General features: G+C 38.7%; 1 protein-coding gene across 2 annotated transcripts in view; it reads right to left on the minus strand.

Annotated features, from left to right (window-relative positions):
- nrip1a (nuclear receptor interacting protein 1a) overlaps nt 1-23289 on the minus strand; it is a 51252-nt gene continuing 27963 nt past the window's right edge. For both annotated transcript variants that reach the window (XM_060887946.1, XM_060887945.1), the window contains exon 2: nt 1-5495. In XM_060887946.1, coding sequence (XP_060743929.1) covers nt 1826-5143 — 3318 coding nt within the window. In that variant the 5' untranslated portion in view covers nt 5144-5495 and the 3' untranslated portion in view covers nt 1-1825. The remainder of the gene's footprint in view (nt 5496-23289) is intronic.

The raw sequence follows: 23289 nt of genomic DNA on the forward strand, positions 1-23289 counted from the left end.
TTTGTGCATTTTGGAACTTTATTCAAAATCTGTGCAAGTAAACACCAAAATGTATACATTTAAAAATGATATCACAATAATATTCAATATGCTGCAGTCCAAACATTTATTTTCTGTTGTTTAAAACCAAGTTAAATCATCATAGCATTAAAGTAATCCGTAATTGCACTGTTGATGTACATGACTTGATTGTTTTACCGGTTTGGTTTTTCCTTTTGTAAAAAATAAAATAAAATAAAAACCAAATATATATATATATATATATATATATATATATATATATATATATATATATATATATGCGCACATCTCTTTCAAAAGTTCAGATATTTTACTCAGCAGTCTATTTCTTAGAATAAACAGACAATAAATCTTTTTTTTTGTTTTATAATCAGGCTTCATGACAAAATAGTTATGCTTAAGACTTGAATTCCTCCATGAGCAGTAATACGTAGGAACCTTCTCATGCATCTGCATGCAACAGGCAGCTGTGGACTGTTGAATATCTGACATAACACAACATTGTTGCAGAACAGATTATTGTTATTTTTACCAAGAGACACATGCAAAAAGTAGGACCAAAAGGAGAAAAAAAAAAGAAAAAAACAAAACAAAACAAAAAAACTTTCTCTGGATTATTTACGTATTCACACAGCCGTGACGGCCGCATGGACTCTTTACGAAATTCCAAAACTAAAAGGTTTCTCTTTTTCAGTCATATAAAATAGCCATCTTTCATAAAGATAAAGATTACGGTATGTACATAAATATAGTTTATAACAAGACTTTAAGATCGAGGGACAAAAATAATGTGTTATAGAATATTCCCATTCATAAAATGTAAGACCAGTCATTATCATATACGTTATCATATGTGGGGAAAGACAATTTGTAGCACAGTACTCCCGTAAAACACGACCATTAAAACAACACACATTCTGCACATAACTAGAACACTCTCTGCATCTCCGGCAAGCTTGATTTGTCTTCTTGTAATGCATCTGTATTGCATAATGCTAGACATATATGGCACATGCTGATGCCGATACCTATTCGTATAATCAGGATACATCTTCATGTTTAGCTGAGCAACATGTCAAATAATTTCTAATCAAGGTTTTTTTTTAATTTCATCATCATTTTCTTTATCGTCATATAGGGTATTGTGGAACTCTCTATTCTTGGCTTGGTGCAATGAAATGCTGAAATTATTCATAAAGCACTTCACATATTATTAAAAAATATATTTATATATATATATATATATATTTATACCAAAATTAATCAAATGAATGAATAAAAATTCACCAATACCAAATGATACAAATCACATATCATGCACATACTATATCATGTTTTTATACCGATGAACCGATGGAAAATATGGGCTACATAAAGTGTACTGTGTAAGATTAATGAATGAATGAATGAATGAATGAATGAATGAATGAATGAATGAATTAAATGAGGGAAGCTAAGGGATGTTGTTGGAAAAAAACAATTACATAACCTGTATAACCTGCAGCATAACTATCAAAACTATCAAATTTCACCAATGGAGGAAGTTTGATTAGGAAATATAGATATAGCATGTCACACACATTTTATAGTTTAACAACAGGTTTAAAATTTCAAGTCAGTATACTAAGTATTTTTGTTTTGTTTTTGAATTTGACAATCAACAGGTTAAGAAATTGCAAGAAATTAAGCACTGATCTTACAGAATAGAGAGTAGACAAGAGGTTTTATATTAAGAAAGAAAATGGCAAGACATAGAAGCAAGAAGGATGAAGAAAAGTACATTTTCATTCCAAAGCAGTTTTCTTCATGACTTCTTGAGAGACCCGTTGATCCGTGGTGAGTCACAGCTATGAGTCCCGTTGTGATGTGGGTTTTGTTGCAAGTGTACATTGAGGTCAAAGGCCTCAGACTCATCTCTCTCCTTAGTCTGCACTCTGCAAGGTCCTGACTTTGCTTCAAGCTCGACTCTGTCCCTAACCAAATGTGCATTGCTCCTCTGGAGCATATAATACAAAATAGGGTTAGCTTTAGTCAACCGTGGAGAATCCAGGCGGCAGTCTTGTGTTTTATCGCCGTTCACAAAACCAGTTGATGATTTCAAGTCTCTCCGTGAGAGAACATCACGTTTTGTCCTGGATGAATCCTGCTGAACATCCGTAAGAGACTCTACTCTGTTTGTTCCTACTGATGATGAAGTTTGCTTGCCCTGGTTCAAGATCTGCTGAAAGCTTTGATGATCACCATTGTTACGTGGTTCTTTGATTCTACTCCCATTTTGTACTGGACGTTCCAGCGAACTAAATGGAGCCCTTGACTGAGACAGTTCCTTCAAACAGTTGTCTGAAAGAAGTAGCTGCTTCAGGACATTGAATCCCCCATTTTCATTACGCGGTGATTCACATGGTGGAAACTTAGCTGGCGGACTGTCTGCCTGTGGTGGGCTGGATGGACCACTGGATCCTTGAGATTCTGGAATTCCAGAGGTTGAGCAATTGCTATCATCCTTTAGGTTGCCAGAACTATGACACATTCTCTGCTGGGTCACTTTAATATGGTCTTCTGAGTCAACTGAAAATTTCCTCTTCTTGGGGATGGTTGGTCCATGGTGATGTTCCACTGGTTCCTCTTTAATGCATCCCTGATTTGAGTGCTCTAAAAAGTTTGGCTTCAGGTTTCTGGGCTTCTGATGCAGGAGATGACAAAGAAGACCATCTCCGGGGACAGCTATTGGGGAAACTGGCTCTTGTTTTATACTTCCCTGATTAAGAGTGTGGGGACTCTGCCTACGTGATTCTGCTAATTTGTTCTGCCACTGATTTGATACTTTTTCATCATTACACATTTCATTTTCTACAGGCTCAGTTTTGACCGCAAGATCTGTTGAAGGTCTGTCCAACGTATTGTGAGATTTTGAATTCTCTTGCTTTCCAGATTCTCCCTTTCGCTTATTGCCAACTCTTTCTTTTTGAGACTTATTCCCCAAAAGAAGCTGTAAGACTGTACGCCTTTCAAGGAGATTTTCAATCTCTGAATTATGTTGTGCAGATTCTGCCACAAGAGCGTTTACCGATTTCACATGAGGGGTGTTATTTTTCTGAACTGGTACAGCAAGCTTTTCTAACAAAGTTGAAGACTTTGAAGTTCTAAACTCTTCAGTTTGTCTTTTGACTGGAGGAAGAGGAGCTTTCGGTGTGGGGGAACTTGCAGCACTTTTTTTCCCACACTGAGCTAAATTTTGTAACAGTTTACTAGCACTGAAAGCTGCTTCTTTGACACTTGGACTACTTGCAAGTGGTTTATTCTTACACAGATCCAAGGGTACTGACTGTGTATGAGGAGAGCTGTACACTTTGTAAGGAGATGCACGAACGTTACAGTCTCTGCCTTGGGAAAATGTTGGCAGTAATTTAGGACTTCTGGTATTCAATCTACAATTAGGACTAGGCTCTATTGTATCCTTACACTGACCCGGATAAAAAAGAGCGTGATTACTTGTTGATGCACTGCTGACCTTAGGTTGGACCTTAGGCTGTAAATCTGGATTCTCAGGGGCTTTGGTTGTCTTCTCCATGTGTTTTTGATCAAGGAGCAATTCCAGTAGTGTAACCTTGTGGTGCGGCTTAATCTCTGAACAAGTGTATAACTCTTTGGGTTCTGTAAGGAATTTTGATGCTGGACTCTCTGATGTCCACCTGGTTTTCAGAGACTCCGTGACCTTGTCTAGCGATGGTGAAGAAGAAGAAGAGAATGGTGTTGAATTGTTCAATTTGTTCTTCAAAGAGAGGTCAATAGGAGAGCAACTGGAGCGAGTACTCTCAGCATCACTGCTATCTTTTGGTAGACTTATGGAATTTGAGTGTTCACTGTCTGAGAACATTGGAGAACCTTGACTTGAAAAGATGTTGGTGTCCTCCTTCGGGTGATCCTGAGAATTAAGTCTTTGTGGTGTGTTGTGGCTGTTGAGAAGTTGAAGGAGCAGACTGCTGCAGTTCTGTGATGGCCTGCCATGCCTTTCAAAAGGTCTGCGTTCCCTGAAGGGATGTGTTCTCCTCACTGAACCCACTGACCTACTTTGTCCTGTATGCAGGCTTTGACTTTGCCTGCTAGAGCTTGTTGGCATTTGAGAAGGTATGCCATTTTTGGTATGTAAAGAAGTAAGTCCATCATGGTTTGTCTGAGATATTGTAGGCTGATTCTTTTCTTGAGTTTGTTGTGTGGCAATGATTGCAAGCCTTTCACTGGCAGATCGCCCAGCTAGTTGAGCTTTAAGTGCATGTTCTCTGGAATACTGCTGCAGGTGAGCCTCACTCGAAAGCAGCAGGGCCAGCTGACTGCAGGCCACACTGGGTTTTGGCGAAGGAGCAGGACTCGACCTGATATTTACTAGACTGGCTACAGCTTTTAGACGCTCGGTGCAATGGAGCGATTCTGATGAGGAAGACAGAGCACTGCGTTGTAGTGCTCCTGGAGACTTTGATAATCTTTCCTTGCTGGGCTGTCGGTGGTGGTAAATCTGGCTGCTGGTATTGTTCTGCATTGTACTGTTTCCGGCCAAACATAGACCAGATCCATCAGATCCACTGCCATGCTCTGGTATATTGTCCTCTTTATTGGGCTTACTGCTTGAACTAGATGCCTTCTGTGGTGCCAAATTTTGTTCAATCTGCTGTGACAGGGCCACATTTTGGAGTCTTGTGCTGAAATTTTGAAGCAGGCTTGCCAGCAATGTGCTCTCTCCTTTACATTGCAGTGAACCATTCAAGCCACCACAGTGTTCCTGCTTTTTCCCATTGAGCTCAGGAGAAGGCATGGACATTTGTCTCACTTGGTTCTCATGTTCAGTCCAGACTTCAGAGCGAAGCAGTCGAGCTTTTTTCACATGATGTGTTGACCCTCCCTGGGGGGTTGTTTTATCCTGTTCCTGCTGAGAACTATGCTTGGGCAATAGAAGCCCTGGTGTCTCCTTGTTTCTCTGTTCTTCATTGCCTTTTTCAGCCTCACTTTGTTGTGTTGCTGTGGCACTTTGTGCTCCTGCTACCCGATGCATGAGTAAGCCTTCCAGATATGTTAGAACAGCAGAATCCTGGTGTGTCTCAGGGCCAGTCTCTTCCCCATGAGTCATGTTCAATAATATGGTCCCTTCTATGGCTGGTCACCACAACAGAGAAGAAAAATGCTCCAAAAGTTTCCACCAATAGTTCCAATGGCTTTTTGCTTCACAATATAAGTTTTCAATCCACAGTGATTCAAAAGATGAAATGAACTTTACAGGGTAATTTCCCTGTTACAGAAGATGTTGAACAAATATGTTCCTTTGTTTTTGTACTATGGCAGAGATATGACCATGGTCATGGTGTTGTAATTCTTGTGAGTTTCCATCCTAGTGGATCTGGAACAAGTCTCCATCTTGGGTACAAACTCAGACAACTATCCATACCATGATTTCCTGACCACAGGCACAGTTGGAGGTGATCCTGTATGATTAAAAAAGAAAAAGAAAGTCAATTAATGACAAACTATCTGTGGGATCTACAAAACTCCAATAATACATATGTATATATACAAAAATTGTTCGGTATCTAAAAAAAATGATAAATGATAATTGATTAAAAACTAAAATTGAAAAAAAAATTACTTTTCACCTCAGGTTTTCTAGCAACAGTTTTGACAAGTGCAGAAGGACATTAAGCATGAAGTCAGCCTGGAGTTAACTCTCACAAAAGATTCTTATCAAGGATTAGCCTTGCTCGCTGTCTAAGAGGCATTTGATCAGGTCTTTCCTTCTCCAACCCTCATCCCAGCTTCTGTCAACTTCCAGATACCTAGCTGTCAGATACCTATTGAGGGTGATATACAAGTATTTCTTGAGTAGATGTCACTAATAAACCTTTCCTTCCTTCCTTCCTTCCTTCCTTCCTTCCTGGCTTATTTGCTTGATGTCAAATATATCCAAAATGACTTAAAATTAAAAACAATACACAATGGACATGACAACAAAGAAAGCTCTGCATTGCTGGGAATTGAACTGACAGCCTTCTGATTTATGGCACAAAGACATAGAGCCAACCAATTATTTTTGCATTTTTCTGTCTTTTTAAGAAAACCCTCAAATATTAGCCTACATAAACATATTAGATTTGAGAGACTTCTAGTTGTGTTCATAGATATTAAGCAATTGAAGGTTGCGACAGAACTCTCGGCAAATGAATCGCACAGCTTCCTTATCTAGATTTATCTAGTTTACATTTTACAATCCGCGCTCAAGTCCACTTCGCATAAACATGACGGTAGATGGATCGGCGACTGCTAAATTGACAGTTATTTCAATATAAATTATGTATTAAAAAAAATAACAAGCCATGACATTATCAATACTAAATGCAATCCAAGGCAAGTAATATAGCTCAGCAATCAGTGAAATGTCAGAGCTAACCACAGCTAACGCTAATTGGCACCTTTGCTGGCTTTGCTTTCCAGAGACCATAAAGGGGAAGGAGATCTCATGACCTTGTCAAGCTACTGCTCCATGAAGCAATAGTGGGATGTGAGAAACCCACTACCAGCCTCAAAAGCAAACCTTTGGCATCTGATTGAAAGCACAGATACATTTCTTCACAGAGTTTGACTTCTAATCATTTAGATTTTTAACATACCTCAACAGATTCAGTATATAACTATAAAACCTCAGGGTTTCATGCTGTACTTTGTAGCGAAGCACTGACAAAAAAATAAATCTCTTTGTTTGATTGATCAGAACAACAGAGTGTCAAAACACTGCTGCTAGTTATGAAAAGGGGGAGTTCATTCATTCATTCATTCATCTTCTACCGCTTATCCGAACTACCTCGGGTCATGGGGAGCCTGTGCCTATCTCAGGCGTCATTGGGCATCAAGGCAGGATACACCCTGGACGGAGTGCCAACCCATCGCAGGGCACACACACACACTCTCATTCACTCACGCAATCACACACTAGGGACAATTTTTCCAGAGATGGCAATCAACCTACCATGCATGTCTTTGGACCGGGGGAGGAAACCGGAGGAACCGGAGGAAACCCCCGAGGCACGGGGAGAACATGCAAACTCCACACACACAAGGCGGAGGCGGGAATCGAACCCCCAACCCTGGAGGTGTGAGGCGAACGTGCTAACCACTAAGCCACCGTGCCCGAAAGGGGGGAGTTAATCATTATATTAAAAAAAAAAATCCCTGCTTTTGTCAACTGGCTTATCTTTGCTTGATTAACATGTTAACACAATGTGAAGGTGTGAAAAGTGTGAAATACGTCCCGTTATTCACACACATTCATGTAATTAGGACAAACCCAGGACTAACAGCCGGGTCTCTTTGGTCCCCAGGTTTGGTTAAATAATATATTAAAGCGTAAATTTCCGAGGTTTGTACAGTGAGAGACATTTGTTTTCTTCCAGAAAACATTAAAGTTTTTCCTTCCGGGTTAAAGTAGAAAACAGAAAATTCAAAGTTATTAAGAGGCACAAGGATGCAGATTTTAAAGCACATTTTAAACCAAAAATGACTTTATATTTTGAGCAAACACAAGCAAATATCTTCAGTAGAAAAGATCAGTAGGTCCAAAATAAAATAATAACCACAACATCAGCAGGGTTGGTCAAATTTTTTTGTTAGAACAGGGCGAGATAGGTCAAGAGTGTCTGCGAGAACATGTCAGAACTCCTTTGGGAGTGGGATGGACTAGGATTAAACTTCAAGACGGATATATTTAGCCAGCTTTGATGACTCTGCTGCACAATGAAGTATAACACACACACACAAACACAATGTGATATATACTGGCACACAAGCGTAAAGTTGTACATGTAAATAATGATGTAACCTAACAGACAGCAGCCTATTGTTTATAGTTAAATGATGAATAATGTAATGTTCTTCTATTAATTAAGGCAGAATTTAGGCAGTATAAGCCCTGTGTGTAGATGCTAGATGATATAATTGGACATATAGTGCAGTATTATTTATGCATGCTTTATGTAGACATGGAAGGAGCAGACAAATCTTGGTTCCCGACTGAGCTTGTTACAGTAGATTGCAAACACTAGTAATCAGGTTCTTATCTCCGTTTAGAAATCATGTATTTTTTAGTATTTTAAGATTCCCATTAACACAGAAAGAGATTCCATAGAAATAAAATGTAACTGACACTAGAGTGAGTTCATGAACGTGACAGAGGAGTGGTTATGCTATGTGAGAATCTTTAAAATCCTGGTTATTTATGACCCTGTATCGGCTGTTCTATTCAGGTCTACAACGTCATTACATTATCACCATAAGAGATGAGTGAAGACACGCCTGAGCATGTATCCTGGGGGAAAAAAAATCCCTGCGAAATGAGCAGCCCGATATTAATGGAAAGAGCCTGATATCCGGACTGGATCCTTCATTTGTCAAGAGCAAGGTTGAAGATTAATTGACCCCAGGGAAAAAATATCACATAATAAATTATGTCCATGGTCCAAAAATTGTATTCCATTTATGCTATTTAAAATGCATGATGAGGCAAAAGAGGCAGAACCTGCTCCTGTTTGAAGTCAAGGTCATTCCCTGAGCCAGGACTGTTGGAGTTGATGCAACAGCTGGCGTCCATACAAAGCATTAGGCCCTAATAAAAAGTGACAAACCTGCCCTTGCTTTTGCGCATACACATCCAACATCTGACGACTCTTTGCAGCGCAGATGTGGCCCCAGCATTAAACGGCAGCTCAAGGTTGGCACGGCTCGAACGCCGACACTGCAGGCGCGCTGCTTAAGCTCTGCTTGCACGCTGGAGCTGCAACAACACATTCCTAAGATAACGTTTCATGACTCAGTCAATCATGGCAGCTCTCAAACTGGGTCACTGTGACCTACTTCTAAAGAAGCATGACGGGCATCACATGCTGCCATTTTCCAGCTGGAGTCTCTCATTAGTGCTCCACCAATCAGGCTGGAGTTAAAGGCATTAGTTTGACCTACATTGCTCATCCAAAACGGAGGAATGTGCACACGGCTTGAGTGAAATAAACAGCACTGTTTTTCAGAGTTAGTGTTAGAATTACAGCGTGACCTTAGAACGGCGGAGTATTGCTAATGGCAGATACGCTTAGTTTATCTGACATATGAGAAATACAGTACAACACAACACAGTGCATTGTTTTAGAAAAATAATCAACTAACCGGTGGTGTGATGTGTTTTTATCAAATCGTTAATGAACTAAACTTCATTGTTTTCCAATAACACGCTACATCTAATGGGTTTTATTGCTTTTATACGAGTTTGCCAACGATTCAAATGTTTTTCCAATCAAAACTAGTTATTTCCTCTTACTGTTTATATAGAGTAAGAGCAGCCCTTTTCTCTCTTCTGAAACGAACACGGCTTGAAATGTCAATACATTTACATACACTGTATAGTTTTGGGCAGCTTGAGTAATTGGAAGAATTTCCATTTCTAACTCATTTCCTTGTTAATCATCAGTGATTTCAACACTGGTGACTGTCTAACAAACTTCCTGTAAATTCATCCTGTCAGTCAAAGTCAGTTCTGTCATATCTCAATGACTACAACTTGCAAAAATTTCTCTTCTTCCCTTTCTATTGTTTGCTGGCTTTGTATTTCCCCTGTGCTTTAAAAGTCAGCATGTATTTTTCGATAACATTCTGGAGAACGTTCTGAAAATTGCACTAGCAATTGATAATCCGACCGGGATATTATCTACTGTAATTCCACTGAACTGCGTTAAGAGCAGCTGCATCACTTCCTGGTTTTATCTCAGATCACAAGACCCTGCGATCCAGTGAGGACAGATGAGAAGATCATCAGAGTCTGGCTTCCCTCTATCATGGACATATACCATTGTGGTTGACCTCACACACCCCTCAAACACACTCTTCACCCTCTTGCTGTCTGGGAAAAGTTACCAAAACATTCAGACCCTTGCGAACAGATTGTGTAACAGTTTCTTCCCCAAGCCATCAGACCCCTCAACACCCAGAACTAAACTGAACTGATCTCACACACACACACACACACAATCAGTATACATCTATGCTTATAGCACCACCACTGTAAACACACTTTATATGCTACTTTTTGCACCTCACTTTAATGCTACTAATAACTGCTGCTATCACATGAGCAGATATGTTTACAGATCCCTTTCCATAAAGTCTGTACACCGGTCAGCACTATTTTATGTCTCTGTGTTGTTGTGTACTGTATTGTTTGTTTACACTAGGTTGCACACTAACTTAATTCAATTTGATTAATTTGTTTAGCACTTTTAACAATTCACATTGTCTCAAAACAGCTTAAAATAAGTATAGAAATATAGATAGTTTAAAATTAATTTACTGTTTGTCTCTAACATCTATCCCCGATGATCAATCGAGGTGACGGTGGTGAGGAAAAACTCCCTGAGATGATATGAGGAAGAAACCTTGAGAGAAACCAGACTCAGAAGTGAACCTCATCCTCATTTACATGACGCTGGACATGAAATAATGTGAATGTAAATAATGTCCTTTCTATAACAGTTTGTAGTTGAGTGGAATTGTGCAACCGAGAGCTTCTGAGGAACTAACAGGTCAGTATCATTTCAGAGTTCATTACAGAGGTAACACTAATTCTTTCCTGCTGAAGTGTTCAAATATTCACTGATGAAGACCTGAGCACAAAGCTGACTAACACAACGGCAGTTCAATGACGGCGTGATAGTCTCCAAATGGTTCTATCTAGAGTAGAGTAATCCCATGGGTCACAGGATGTCCATGCAAATCTATCCTCAGCAGAGTTTACCACCAAGTGGTGAGACTCCAACCAGAGGTAGGGCAACAAGATTGATAAAGTAGACCCGGAAGAAAAAGCAATCAGACTAGGAACTTAGCCGTATATGTACTGCTTCAGCTATTTGTGATTAAAGTAACAACAAAAGCTTCTTGACTTGACTTAAGACAATAAGACTAGCAGACTATGTGCTAAGACTGCTAGGAGTGGGCCTGAGAAACACAATTACTGACCTGCCACAGAGAACATTGGAGAAAGATGTAAGAACATCAGAAATGAACAGAACTCTCTGTGGATTGCGGTGGGAAAATACAGCATTATAAATAAAACATAACTTTACCCTGTGAAAACATCCACAAGACAGCAACTAGGGCGTATTAGCAAGAATCGTTAACATGAACGACCTCTGAAAATTCCTGATAATAGTCTCTGACAATGTGCAAACAATAAAATAGAGTGTATTTATCCCCTCTGTCATTAACCAGAGCCATTACAGCCTAATAAACGCCAGGATAGTTGTTATTGTTATTGGCTTAACGTGATGTAATCAGACGCAAGACGACTCCGAGCCGACAAAATATCGACTGCTTCAATATTTCCAGTCTATTTTATTGGTCACTGTGGGAATCTTATGCCAAGCTGGAAGCTTAATAGTCTAATAGGGACAATTCGGTGCTTCATAAAGACAAGCACTTAAGCTACTTTTTGCTGGTATTTAAAAAAATACGTACATTATACAAACAAGACCTTCAGAGCTGACAAAAAAAAAAAAACTCCCAGAGTCGCTATTTACCGTAAAAGAAGACAGCGATCAGATATTCTGATATAGTTAGTATAGACGTCCCACCGGGTTCAATCAAAAGCTCAGAGCTCGCTGAGTTCAAATCTGCTGATGTCATCAGCTACTTCCGCTGTCTACACTCTAAACAAACACTGAAAACACTGCTGTTTCTGCTGCAAAGATGAGATTCAACCACACATTAAATTTATAGCACAGATGAATACTATAGAGTAAAATACTAAAATACTTTATGTATGTAGAGTGTGTGCTGAAATAAATACCAAATTTCTCCTCAGTCTTGATGACAAACAGCTAAATAAAGGATTTAACAGATAACAGAAGGCAAAACTAGTAAAATGTATTAAACCTAATCCAGCAGGACTTCAGAAGATTCCCTAGGATGTTGTACAAAATTAGAAAACTTTGTATTTTGTGCTAGAAATAAATGTCTTCCATACAAAATAAAACAAATTCAGATTTAATCTAATTAAGATTTAACATCAGAGTGAATCAGAAGTGCTGTTTGCAGAGATCGCTGATATTTCATAGATTTACTGAAATAGATGGAAATGAACAGGTTTTGTGCTGAGTTTCAATTTAATGAACTAAATTTAATGAATTTGTATACACAGTATATATTTTTTTATTTTATTTATATACAGATGATTAAAAATGTCCTTGATTTTCCTATTTTTTAACCTGATGTTTGTCATTCTCCAAAGTTTCAAAATAAATAACTTCTTGAATAAGGCACGCTTTTGTTTACACCTGAACATAAATCAAATTCAAATTCAAATTAAAATATTAATTACAGGTTAATTTCTAAGCCTGAAAAATATAAACATCATGACTGAACATTTTTAAAAACTTTTTAGATCGATCCTTTGCGTAGAAGTGCTCTAAACCGAGACTTCTTAAGGAATTTATTTAAATGATTATATTTAGATCTGGTTAAGCCTGCGTACACCTCTTTGTTTCCTTTGGGGTTCACTTCTGGGCCTGGTAAATAAATGTAAACAGCTTTACAAACAAATTTTACAAACTAAAGTCAGTCTGTACCTCAAATCACACCCTCAGCCATACATTTAAACCATGTTTCCTACTCACATTTAGGGGCGGGGCTTATTTCTGGGCCTGAAAAATGCACTACAGCTTTTCATAATCAAATTTGGTAGATGAATAAAATATTATTTCATAATTCAGTTTAAGAATGATGTATTAGATGTATTCCAGGAATACTTTTAAAGTTAAAGGAAATACACACCTCACCTCACCTCACCTTTAAGTAGATGATGCCAAACAATAAAAGCTAATTCTCTCTAAATGTAAAAAAAGCACCCTTTTGTAACTTGTGTCAGTTCTTCAGCCAGACGTTCAATCATCCCAACACAGAGTATAGAGACCTACCATGATGCTGAGCACCGATGCCAAGAACAGGTACAGTGTGGTAATCAATTTGCTCTGCAGGCTGGAAGGCAGGTCTGAATACTAATGTCTGCACAGCACCCCCTCTCCCTCCTCTCCTCTCTCTCTTTCTTTCTCTCTCTTTCTTCTTTTTTCCCCCTTCCTGTCTTCCTTTCTGGGCTTGACACCTCAATGTGCCCTGATCCAGAGCAGTAGCCAAAGGGCAACAGCTTGTCCTCTGTGCAGATAACCACTGCCACTAATCAAGTGTGTGTACGTGTGTGTGTGCGCGTGCTACAGTATGGGATTAGAGGGCTTGCTCAGTGCAACTCAGCACAGAACAGCGGCTAAGTGCTCGCACAACAAGGTCACCATTAAACCTGCAGTAACCCTGCTACTGCGTCCCGTCTCCTGACCACACACACACACACACACACACACACACACAGATCCTAACCCTCATTTCACTTTTTCAAGTGCACACAAATCTCCGCTGCCAATCTCCTCTGGGTGAGGATAATTCATCATATTTTACTAGTGACGGCTTTCCAGCTCGCCTGAATGATATTGAATCCTGGCACGGTGACAAGAGCGAGGCACAGGCGGGTTCCTCTCTGCCTCTGAGGATGCTCCACTGCGTCGCCACACACTCACATTTATACCAGTGAAGTGTGCGACTCTGTTTCTCTGTGTGTGCGTGTGTGATACAGCAAAGCTAAAAGGTGGACTATAGCTGTTTCTCTCTGCACAGGGATGAAAGCTTAAGCCTTCCTGAGATATTCTTACGGATGCGAGCGTTATTGCCCAAGTTCTCCCTGCAGCAATTCTCTACTCTTTTCCTCTCTTGTACAGAAAGATAACAAAGTGCAGCCTTCCAGCTGGCTCTATACTGGGATGTGGTAGCCTAGTGGTTAAGGTGTTGGGCTACCAATCGGAAGGGTGTGAGTTCGATTCCTACGTCGACCAAGCTGCCACTGGCTGGGTCCCTGAGCAAGGCCCTTAACCCTCAATTGCTCAGTTGTATAAAAATGAGATAAAATGTAAGTCGCTCTGGATAAGGGAGTCTGCTAAATGATGTAAATAATGCGCTAAATTCATTCGCAGTAGTGTTCTTCTGTTTACTAAGAAAACTAAACCACATTATCGTCAACAAGGAGGTTTTTTTTTAGAATATTAGAAATCGAATAGCATAAAGAACTAGAATGTACATTTCCTGAAGAAAATGTGAACGGTGCTTGCACGTGGCAAATCCCGGAGGCTAGTCAAGACGAGCATGTGACGTCCTCGTTGTGCTGAGTGTTTTGATATGTCACATGTCCATGTTGTGCTAATTTTTTATTTTCACGTGACATCACGTGACGTCATCAGAATACTCCTGAGGAAGTTCCCCTCATTGTTCTGAGTGTTTTGATATGTCACATGTTCATGTTGTAAAAAGTTTTTTGATTTTGCGTATTTTGGGGGCGGGGCTGCGGCACAACCCGAAAGGCCAGTCGGTACACCAATTTAAAAGTTTGTTCAGAGTATCACTCTAAAGGAGCTGGCCGAGTTTGGTGTAGATAGTTCAAAAGCTTGCCGAGTTATAAACCTCCAAAGTTTATAATGGGAGTCTATGGGAAAAAAGGCCATTTTGAGACCCGGTACCGGAAGTACCGGTACTCGGATCGCTTATAAAAGTCATAGCACAGCTCTCTTCAATGAGCCGGTCGATTTGACACCTCATTTATGGGTCTAGGACAAAAGCTGCGGGACAAGTTACGCGCCGAAGTTTTGTCCGGCACAATAGTAATAATGCTGCTGTGCAAGCACCATTAACTACCATGTTGTGATGATCAAAAATTTAAACGATCCCTAGTTTAAAAAACTTACTCGTTTATTACCTAGAACAAATTCAGTGTTTTATTCCTCTTATGCCACAGCAATTACAATTTAAATTCCTAAAGTAAAAAAAGAAATCTTGAAACTTACAAACCTGAAGGGAAAAAATACAAGAAACTCCTTTACATTTCCACTAAAACTGGAGACTCCGCACAAAAATGGCTAACAAACGAACGAGGTTTTTTTAATCCTTTTAATCTATTGCGTGTATGAGGCAAATCCCTGTGTGAGAATGTTCTAGCGCAAGCACATAAATATAAATCAGATATTTGCCTTAATCAAAGCCTTCTTCTGTATCCAGTTCAAGAAATTGACAGTGCTGTGGCATAATGTTCTTTTTTGCCATGTAACTGGGACATCATTGTTAAAAATGTATAATAGACATGCATATTTCAGACACATTTTTGGACATCAAGAGACATACAGGTCACTGGCATTAATCATCTAAACATAGTAATCAGAATATTAAACATTAAAATGGTTTTTGCTTATGAATATTTAAATACGATTGGCCTACATTGTCTGTTATTCCACTGTGTGAAGATTATAAAGTCTAGTTCACAAGACACGGTTTGATAGCAGATGGAAATACAATGTCCTTATTCTGTCAATAAGGACACAGCCAGAGCAATAAAGGGTTACTGAGTACATAATGAGCATCATTATCACTCCCAGACAGAAGGATTTGACCTCCATGATGCTGTTTCCTACTCAGCGGGAGGGTGCTGGTGAGAAAACAAAGACTGACAGAGAAAAAGAGAGAGAAAGAGAGAGAGAGAGAGGGAGAGGAGAAGAGAAAGCAACATGCAAATGAGCGCGAGTGAAAACAAATGAAGAAAGACTCAGAAATCAACCGCATGAGATGAGAATAAAAATTTTATTCTCTATGCTCCAGATAGAGAAGAAAGAATAGTGTGTGTCACATGACCTTGACACATTGACATCATGTGACACCTTTTCACCAGCCACCTGGCTGATCTTCCACCTTCTCGCAACCTCATCCCCAAGTGACCTGAACCGCCAAGCCCCTCCCCTTTTCACCAAACAGGACACTCCCCCAGTTATGGGAAGGTCGAACAGGTCAGCGTGCCCTCATCTGTAATCCACTGCTATTCGTCAGCAGCCGGGGACCGAGGGGGGGGGGCCTCACGACGGAGGGAGAATGCCCAATTAGGCAGCTGTCACACAAAGCGGGGGCAGCAGAAAGTCAGCGATAGAGGTAGGGAGGTAGTGAGAAAAAAAAAATCCCCTGCTCTCTGCTGAAAGGACGAGCAGCTGTTAGTGCCAACAGCAGCGTTATTATGTTAACCATTTCCACCTGAAAGGGCATAGAGAGAGCACGAGGTGGCTTCGGTCACCCCTACTTTATTTGGCTCATAACAAAATATTACAACCGGTGTCACGCTCAGCAGCTCAGGGTCCTGGCTCGGCTTCTAGCACCTCGATTGGGATCGTGCCGGAAATGCAGCCACGTATATATATTTATTCTCTTTATTCACTTTGATTATAAACACCAGAGACGTATCAGGACCTGGATAATGCACAGCACCTACAACACAAATAGCTAACACTGTATATATTAATACACTCTTTTTGATATGGACTTTCTGGACTGATGGCCAAAAGGGGTATTTATTTTTGCTCCAGCAGGCAAAATAAATCCCAACAAAGCTACAAGAAATCGGTGACCCTTCTTTTTTTTTCAGCTTCATTTCCATATTTTAATTCAAATATTATACTCCTGAAAAATGTAGATTATCGTCGTCATGCGATGAACGTTAATGTAGTAACCGATTACAGACGAGTGGACCGTTCCTTGGACCATTCGACCAATCGTGTTAGAGGAACGACTGTATAATGGAGATGAATGAACGTCTGAGTAAAAATGTAACTCAGCTTCATCACATTGCTCTGTCGTTTGTGATTATTTTCCTCTAACCCATGTCTTTTATTTAGAACTACATAAAACAGCAAAAAACCAATATTCACCAACATTGCTGTACTTTTCTGAGCCATTCTCACATCCTTTCCTCACCGTCACAATCGCTCCTGTTTCTTTGCCATCCCCGGGAAACAGCCGGCAAGCTACAGTTACCGAATATTACAAGTTTAATCAGAGATAAATGAGGCCCTGGAAGGAAGAGGGAGCTGACTGCGGGTTGAATAATCTCCCCATTCTTAATTAAATGACTGAAGAAAAGCCAGCACATTAAAGGAAAGAGAGCGCCTGGGTCCCTTGCCTTCTCCCTAGATGGGAGCGATGTTAATAAGACAGTGAAGCCTCCGCAGTCATCAAGAGGCAAAATCAGGCGCCGGAAGAACAGAGAGTTTTCAAGGATGTGACCGAGCTCTGACAGAATAGGGCTGAGGGCGAGTTAGATAACGCCATTAGTGTGAGACTTAAACAGAAAGCGCCACTTTAATATCAAATCTGAGATGACAAGCGTAAGTCAGATTGTTTGGAGCGTGAAGTATTAATTGATAAATTACACAATTTGCAGGATTGTTTTCTCTTTTAATTACAGAATAATTGTTTAAGGTTTATTTGTAAATTAAAAAACACAGGAATTTTTTTTCCCCAAACGTTTCAATGAATTAAATGAATTAAATATTCTGGTAAAAAGATCTTTTTTTTTTTTTTTTTTTTTTTTTTTGACACAAGAAAGTTTTCATCTAAAAAAAAACACACACAAAATGAATCGAAACTTAACCACGAAAAGGCCAGACTTTGGAAGAGGAAGATTAATTTTTCTTCCTCTTTTTTTAATCCCTTAATCAGACATTTCAGATTTACATGCTCACCAGTATGCCTTATTATCTATTCCTTAATCCACTTGTGTACGTCACAGATACACCATCTGCACTTACACTTCCCCTTTGTTTGCCGCAGCCTGTTGTTTCATGAAATTGATTAGATTTAATTTGGATAATTTGCAAGCTAAGCAAACACAGACTGGTTTTAAAGTAGCCACAAAAACAACCCGGAAAACCATAAACTCGTTTTTGTGTTCAAACCCTCAACACAGCATTAACCTTCATGTCTTACATGATTTGGTGTTTAGACATTATGTAGTAACTCTTAGCTTTCCAGGAAATCCACTTGTAGCTTCAGGTACAGGTAAACTTTAGGTGTTTTGGTCTGCTCGATGTTCAAGATTTACGTTAAACAACTTTCAACCTAATGTATAACACACTTTGTTATTCAGTTCCTACACCAATCAAAATTCACCAACATTCCAAAGTGTTGTACTCAGTAGTCATTATGGTGCATCAACAATACGCATGAGGGTTAAATGAGAAAAGCTTCAACTCAAATTATACCTTCATTTTAGTTACAAAGAAACCAAGTGGGTAAATATTAGCTACTATTAACTAACTAGCAACAGCTTTATATGTTAATGTATCAGATGATAACTAGCATTATAATAACTATCAAAATACAAACGAGGTGAATGCTACTAGCTAGCTATGACGATACAAACTGCTGTGATAATCCCAAAGTGTCCACAGTATCTGAATATATTACAGTGACAGGTATTAATTCAATTCAGTTCAATTTCTTTGTCAAGCAGTTTTAACAATGGACCTTGTCTCAAAGCTGCTTTCCAGAAGTATAGAAACAGAATAAAACTTGGAAAGTTTAAAATTATTTTACTATTCATCTCTAGCATGTATCAATAATGATCAAGTCTGAGGTAAAAAGAAAATATGATGGCATGAGATAATATGAGGCAGAAACCTTGAGAGGAACCAGACTTAGAAGTGAACCTCATCCTCATTTACGTGACGCTGAACAGGAAATAATGTAAATGTAAATAATGTCCATTCTACAACAGGTTGTAGTCGAGCAGAATTGTGTAACCAAGAGCTCCCGAGGAACTAAAAGGTCAGCGTCATTTGTGAGTCCATTACAGACTTAACGTTAATTCCTGCCGAAGTCTTCAAATGTTCACCGATGAAGACCTGAGCATAAAGAGCATAAACCAAGACAATGGTAAGGATTCTCGCTGTTACATCTGTTTAGATTAGAAGTTTAGATTTGTTACAAAACTTTCTTGAAGCTACACGACTCCTTTAAGCTAAATGGCAAAAATTCGCCTCGCGAATAAATCAATTCTAGAGAAATTTAATGATGATTTTGGAACCGTATACAGAAAGAAATAGCAATACTCTAATTCACATATATTCTTCCTGGCTAATGTTTTAGCCAAATCCTTGAGGCTCATCTAGCATGGGAGAAAATATCCTTTAATATGCAGTTTGATCTACTAGCTAAAAATGTGTCAAACATTTCAGACGTTTCTGTGCCATCGCTTAATACCGGATTTAATAAGACATGCAAATTTAAAGTGCTATAATTCATCTGGGGCTCTCAAATATTTGCCTTGACAAAGACACACATCTTGTTTCTAGCTTCTGGAAATTCCATGTGGGAAGAAAGCTCAGATTTGGATAGTGAAAGTAAACATGTCGAAGGCTTGCTTTTCTGAGTTCCTCTTTTTTTTATTACTCAAGAAGTAACGTGTATATTTAAGCACGCGTCATAAAAAACATAAAATGCTCAAAAAACTCTGTTACATCTTAACACTTGAGTCACATATCTGGAGACTCCTTCCTTACTCACTCTCACTCATTTTCTACCGCTTATCCGAACTACCTCGGGTCACGGGGAGCCTCAGGCGTCATCGGGCATCAAGGCAGGATACACCCTGGACGGAGTGCCAACCCATCGCAGGGCACACACACACTAATTCACTCACGCACTCACACACTACAGACAATTTTCCAGAGATGCCAATCAACCTACCATGCATGTCTTTGGACCGGGGGAGGAAACCAGAGTACCCGGAGGAAACCCCCGAGGCACGGGGAGAACATGCAAACTCCACACATACAAGGTGGAGGCGGGAATCGAACCCCCAACCCTGGAGGTGTGAGGCGAACGTACTAACCACTAAGCCACCGTGCCCCCCAACTCCTTCCTTAAATGTTAGATAAATATCTCCTATAGAAAACTTACCATCAGTTATTTTTTTTTTTTTTTTTTGGTTTAATAACACCTTTAAAAATCTGTACGTTATATCTTAGGTTAAATGAATGAACAGTTACTATAGAAACGATAAGCTCACAACCAGCATATTAATATAAACCTATACTTTGCAGCAGAATGCATGATTATTGATTATACAAAGACAATCTGTTTTTTATTTGAAAAGGCAGAGAATACACATAAACACACAAACAAACATATATATAAATATACTGGTTGATGGAGCAAATTAATACTATACCTAATACCCCAGCTTTAACCTCAATGACAAAGAAAATATAGCCAGTTCTTCTAGTTTCTTTTAGCAAATAAAAGCTTTAAAATGTTACGGTCTTGTGAAGACATTTGACATTATCCTACATTATGAGGACCCTTGGGGTTTTTTGGTCCTAGCAAAGGGCTAAATATGTGGACACGCACACACACACACACACACACACACACATAAAAACCACAAAAGTTCTCAGGAACTAATCTGGCATCCTAAAACTGGGTATATTTTTATCGAATATGATTTAAATAGCTATGATAGTGTGTACCATTTTTGCCCATGTGCAGACACTACACACACTATGTTTAGGCAGTCTATCAAGTTCTACATATATGGACATATAATATTAGATTGTTAGCAAGATTAGTCAAGCTAGTAAGTAATAAATATATTGCTTATCTTACTAGGTATTTCAGGTAATTTTGCTGTCTGTCATTAAGATAATTTAATATTGTGTAATTTAGTCAATAATTTTATTTAACAAATAAATAAATTGATACTCTGCACATACACTAGGTTTTACCCTGCTAGCCTATGCATGGTTCTTCTCTAGCACCTGTTTTCCTCTGCTCTCTCTCTCTCTCTATCTATATATATATATATATATATATATATATATATATATATATATATATATATATATATATATATATATACATATATACATATACACATATGTATATATATATGTATATATATATCTAAATATATATACATATATATACATATATACATATATATATATATATATACATATATATATATATATATATATATATATATATATATATATATATATATATATATATATATTAATACTATTCACATTTGAAGTGAATAAAAAAATTGGATTTCACTTTGATTTAAAGCAGATGTTAAATAGCATCTGTAAAATCAGCATGGATGCTTGCTAGCTATATAAAATTTATTTCATTGCTTAATCAAAGCCTGCAAACAGGTCGTCCATGTAATATCCACAACCTAGCTAGGATCCCTTAAAGGTCAACCGTTCTGTAAGATTTGGTACGGTACATTGGCATATTAATGTCTAAATTCATTTATATAGCTATTCCAGATATAACTGTACTCCATATATGGTGATACGGTTAGATTAGATATCTCTAAATCACATTCTACTCATATTACACTTCAGACTAATGCTCTACCCTTCAGCTTCCGTACTCCATTATCAGTGTTAGCATGTAGCCAGGACCGTTGACTAGCGCTGTGTTGATCCTCATGGGTGGGTTCCCATTTCCTACCTTGGCCTTCTCACAGTGTCTCTGTACCGCTTTCCTGTCCTAGAAGAGCTGACTGTACACTTCTCCGTGCTTTGACTTTAAATAATAATAAGCACTTTTGAAGGACTTAAAAAAGACAAAAGTAATGAACGCATCTCAGCAGAGGTAACTCAGCCCTCGCCATAGACGGATGGGCAGGACGAGGCCTTGCAGTGGCAGTGCTCACGCTCACCGATGCTAATTAGCACAAATGAAGCCGGATTAAGAAGTTAATGGGGGGGAAATGGCATGACTCGCAAACCTAAACGAGTCAGCAAACTATAGGGGGTCGTCTTTCTCAAGCAGTGTTTACACTATTGAGGTCCCACTCGGCTATTTTGCCTGGCTTTACGATTCCTACAGGGTGGATTCTACTTCTTTTATTCTCTGGTATCATTGTAATATGGAAACAAAGTGAAATCCATACTTTGGCTGTTTTTATCAGCATACTTTGTTTTCCATTCATTAAGAATGATGTTTATGCTACACAAATATACAGAAATAAATATACAAAGATGTAAAGATGTAATATTTCAATAAAATTGCAATGAAAACATTTACAAAACATTGTCTTTTTAAAAAAAGTTCAACCTCATATACCTGAGACTGTTAAGGAATAGATCTGAGACCTGAGAGGTTGTGATAAAATTGTGGGCGGAGCTTATTTCTAAGCCTGAAAGAATGAAAGAAAATTTTGCCAGTTATGGTTGAAATTAGATGAATATAACCCTGGGGGCACTTTAAAAAAAATGACCAAATATAACTATACAGCATTTGACAGATACCATTATCTAAAGCAACTTATATTTTTACCTCATTTTATACAACTGAGCAATTGGTGGTTAAGAGCCTTGCTCAGGGACCCAGCGATAGCAACTTGATGGACCTGGGATTTAAACTTTCAACCATCCAATTGGTAGCCCAACAGCTTAATCACTAGGCCACCACAACCCACTTTAATCATGAAGAGGTCATAAGTAGATATTTCCTGAATTTGATATACTGTAAGTTGCACTCAGTTTGAAGTTGATGAAGCTGTCAAGCCGATATAAAAAAAAAATGTGTCTTTACATCATTTATCAGACGCCCTTATCCAGAGTAACTTACAACTCATTTTATACAACTGAGCAATTGAGGGTTAAGCACCTTGCTCAGACGCCCAGCAGTGGCAACTTGGTGGACCTGCGATTCAAACTCACAACCTTCTGATTGTTAGACTAACACCTTAACCACTAAGCAACCACATCTCACACCGTCAATGTTTGTCTGTAACCGTTGTCTGGTTATACTGTATATGTCTATATGTCTATAGTATAACCACATGATAACATTTTCTACCGTATAAATTTCTGAAAAAGGGGAACTATCCTTTTTATCTCATTCAGAAGAAAAACTTTATCCAGAGTGAATTGCAGTTATCTCATCTATTCTAAGCAGTCAGGGGTTAAGGGCCTCGCTCCAAGGGCCCAGCACAAACAGATTGGGGATATAACCTAACATCCTTCTGATCAGTAATTAACATTTTAGCCACTGAGGTAAGTCACTTCCTGAGGTAAGTCACTTCCCGATTTAGTTATATTAAGACTTAACAGTCTGACTGACAGCTTTACCGCTGCATTTATTAAATTGTTTACTTATACAACAAGATCTTTACACATAGGAATAATAGGAAATAAAAATATATAGTTTTTTCTGGTGACTTTTAAAGGATAAATGTGAAATTAAATTAAAGTTATGGAAAACCTCATTTTTCAGATTTCTTTGGCCCAATGGGTTTTCCCAGGTTGCTGCAGCAGTACG

The sequence above is a fragment of the Tachysurus vachellii genome, chromosome 15 (genome assembly GCF_030014155.1).
Source record: "Tachysurus vachellii isolate PV-2020 chromosome 15, HZAU_Pvac_v1, whole genome shotgun sequence".
Taxonomy (NCBI): domain Eukaryota; kingdom Metazoa; phylum Chordata; class Actinopteri; order Siluriformes; family Bagridae; genus Tachysurus; species Tachysurus vachellii.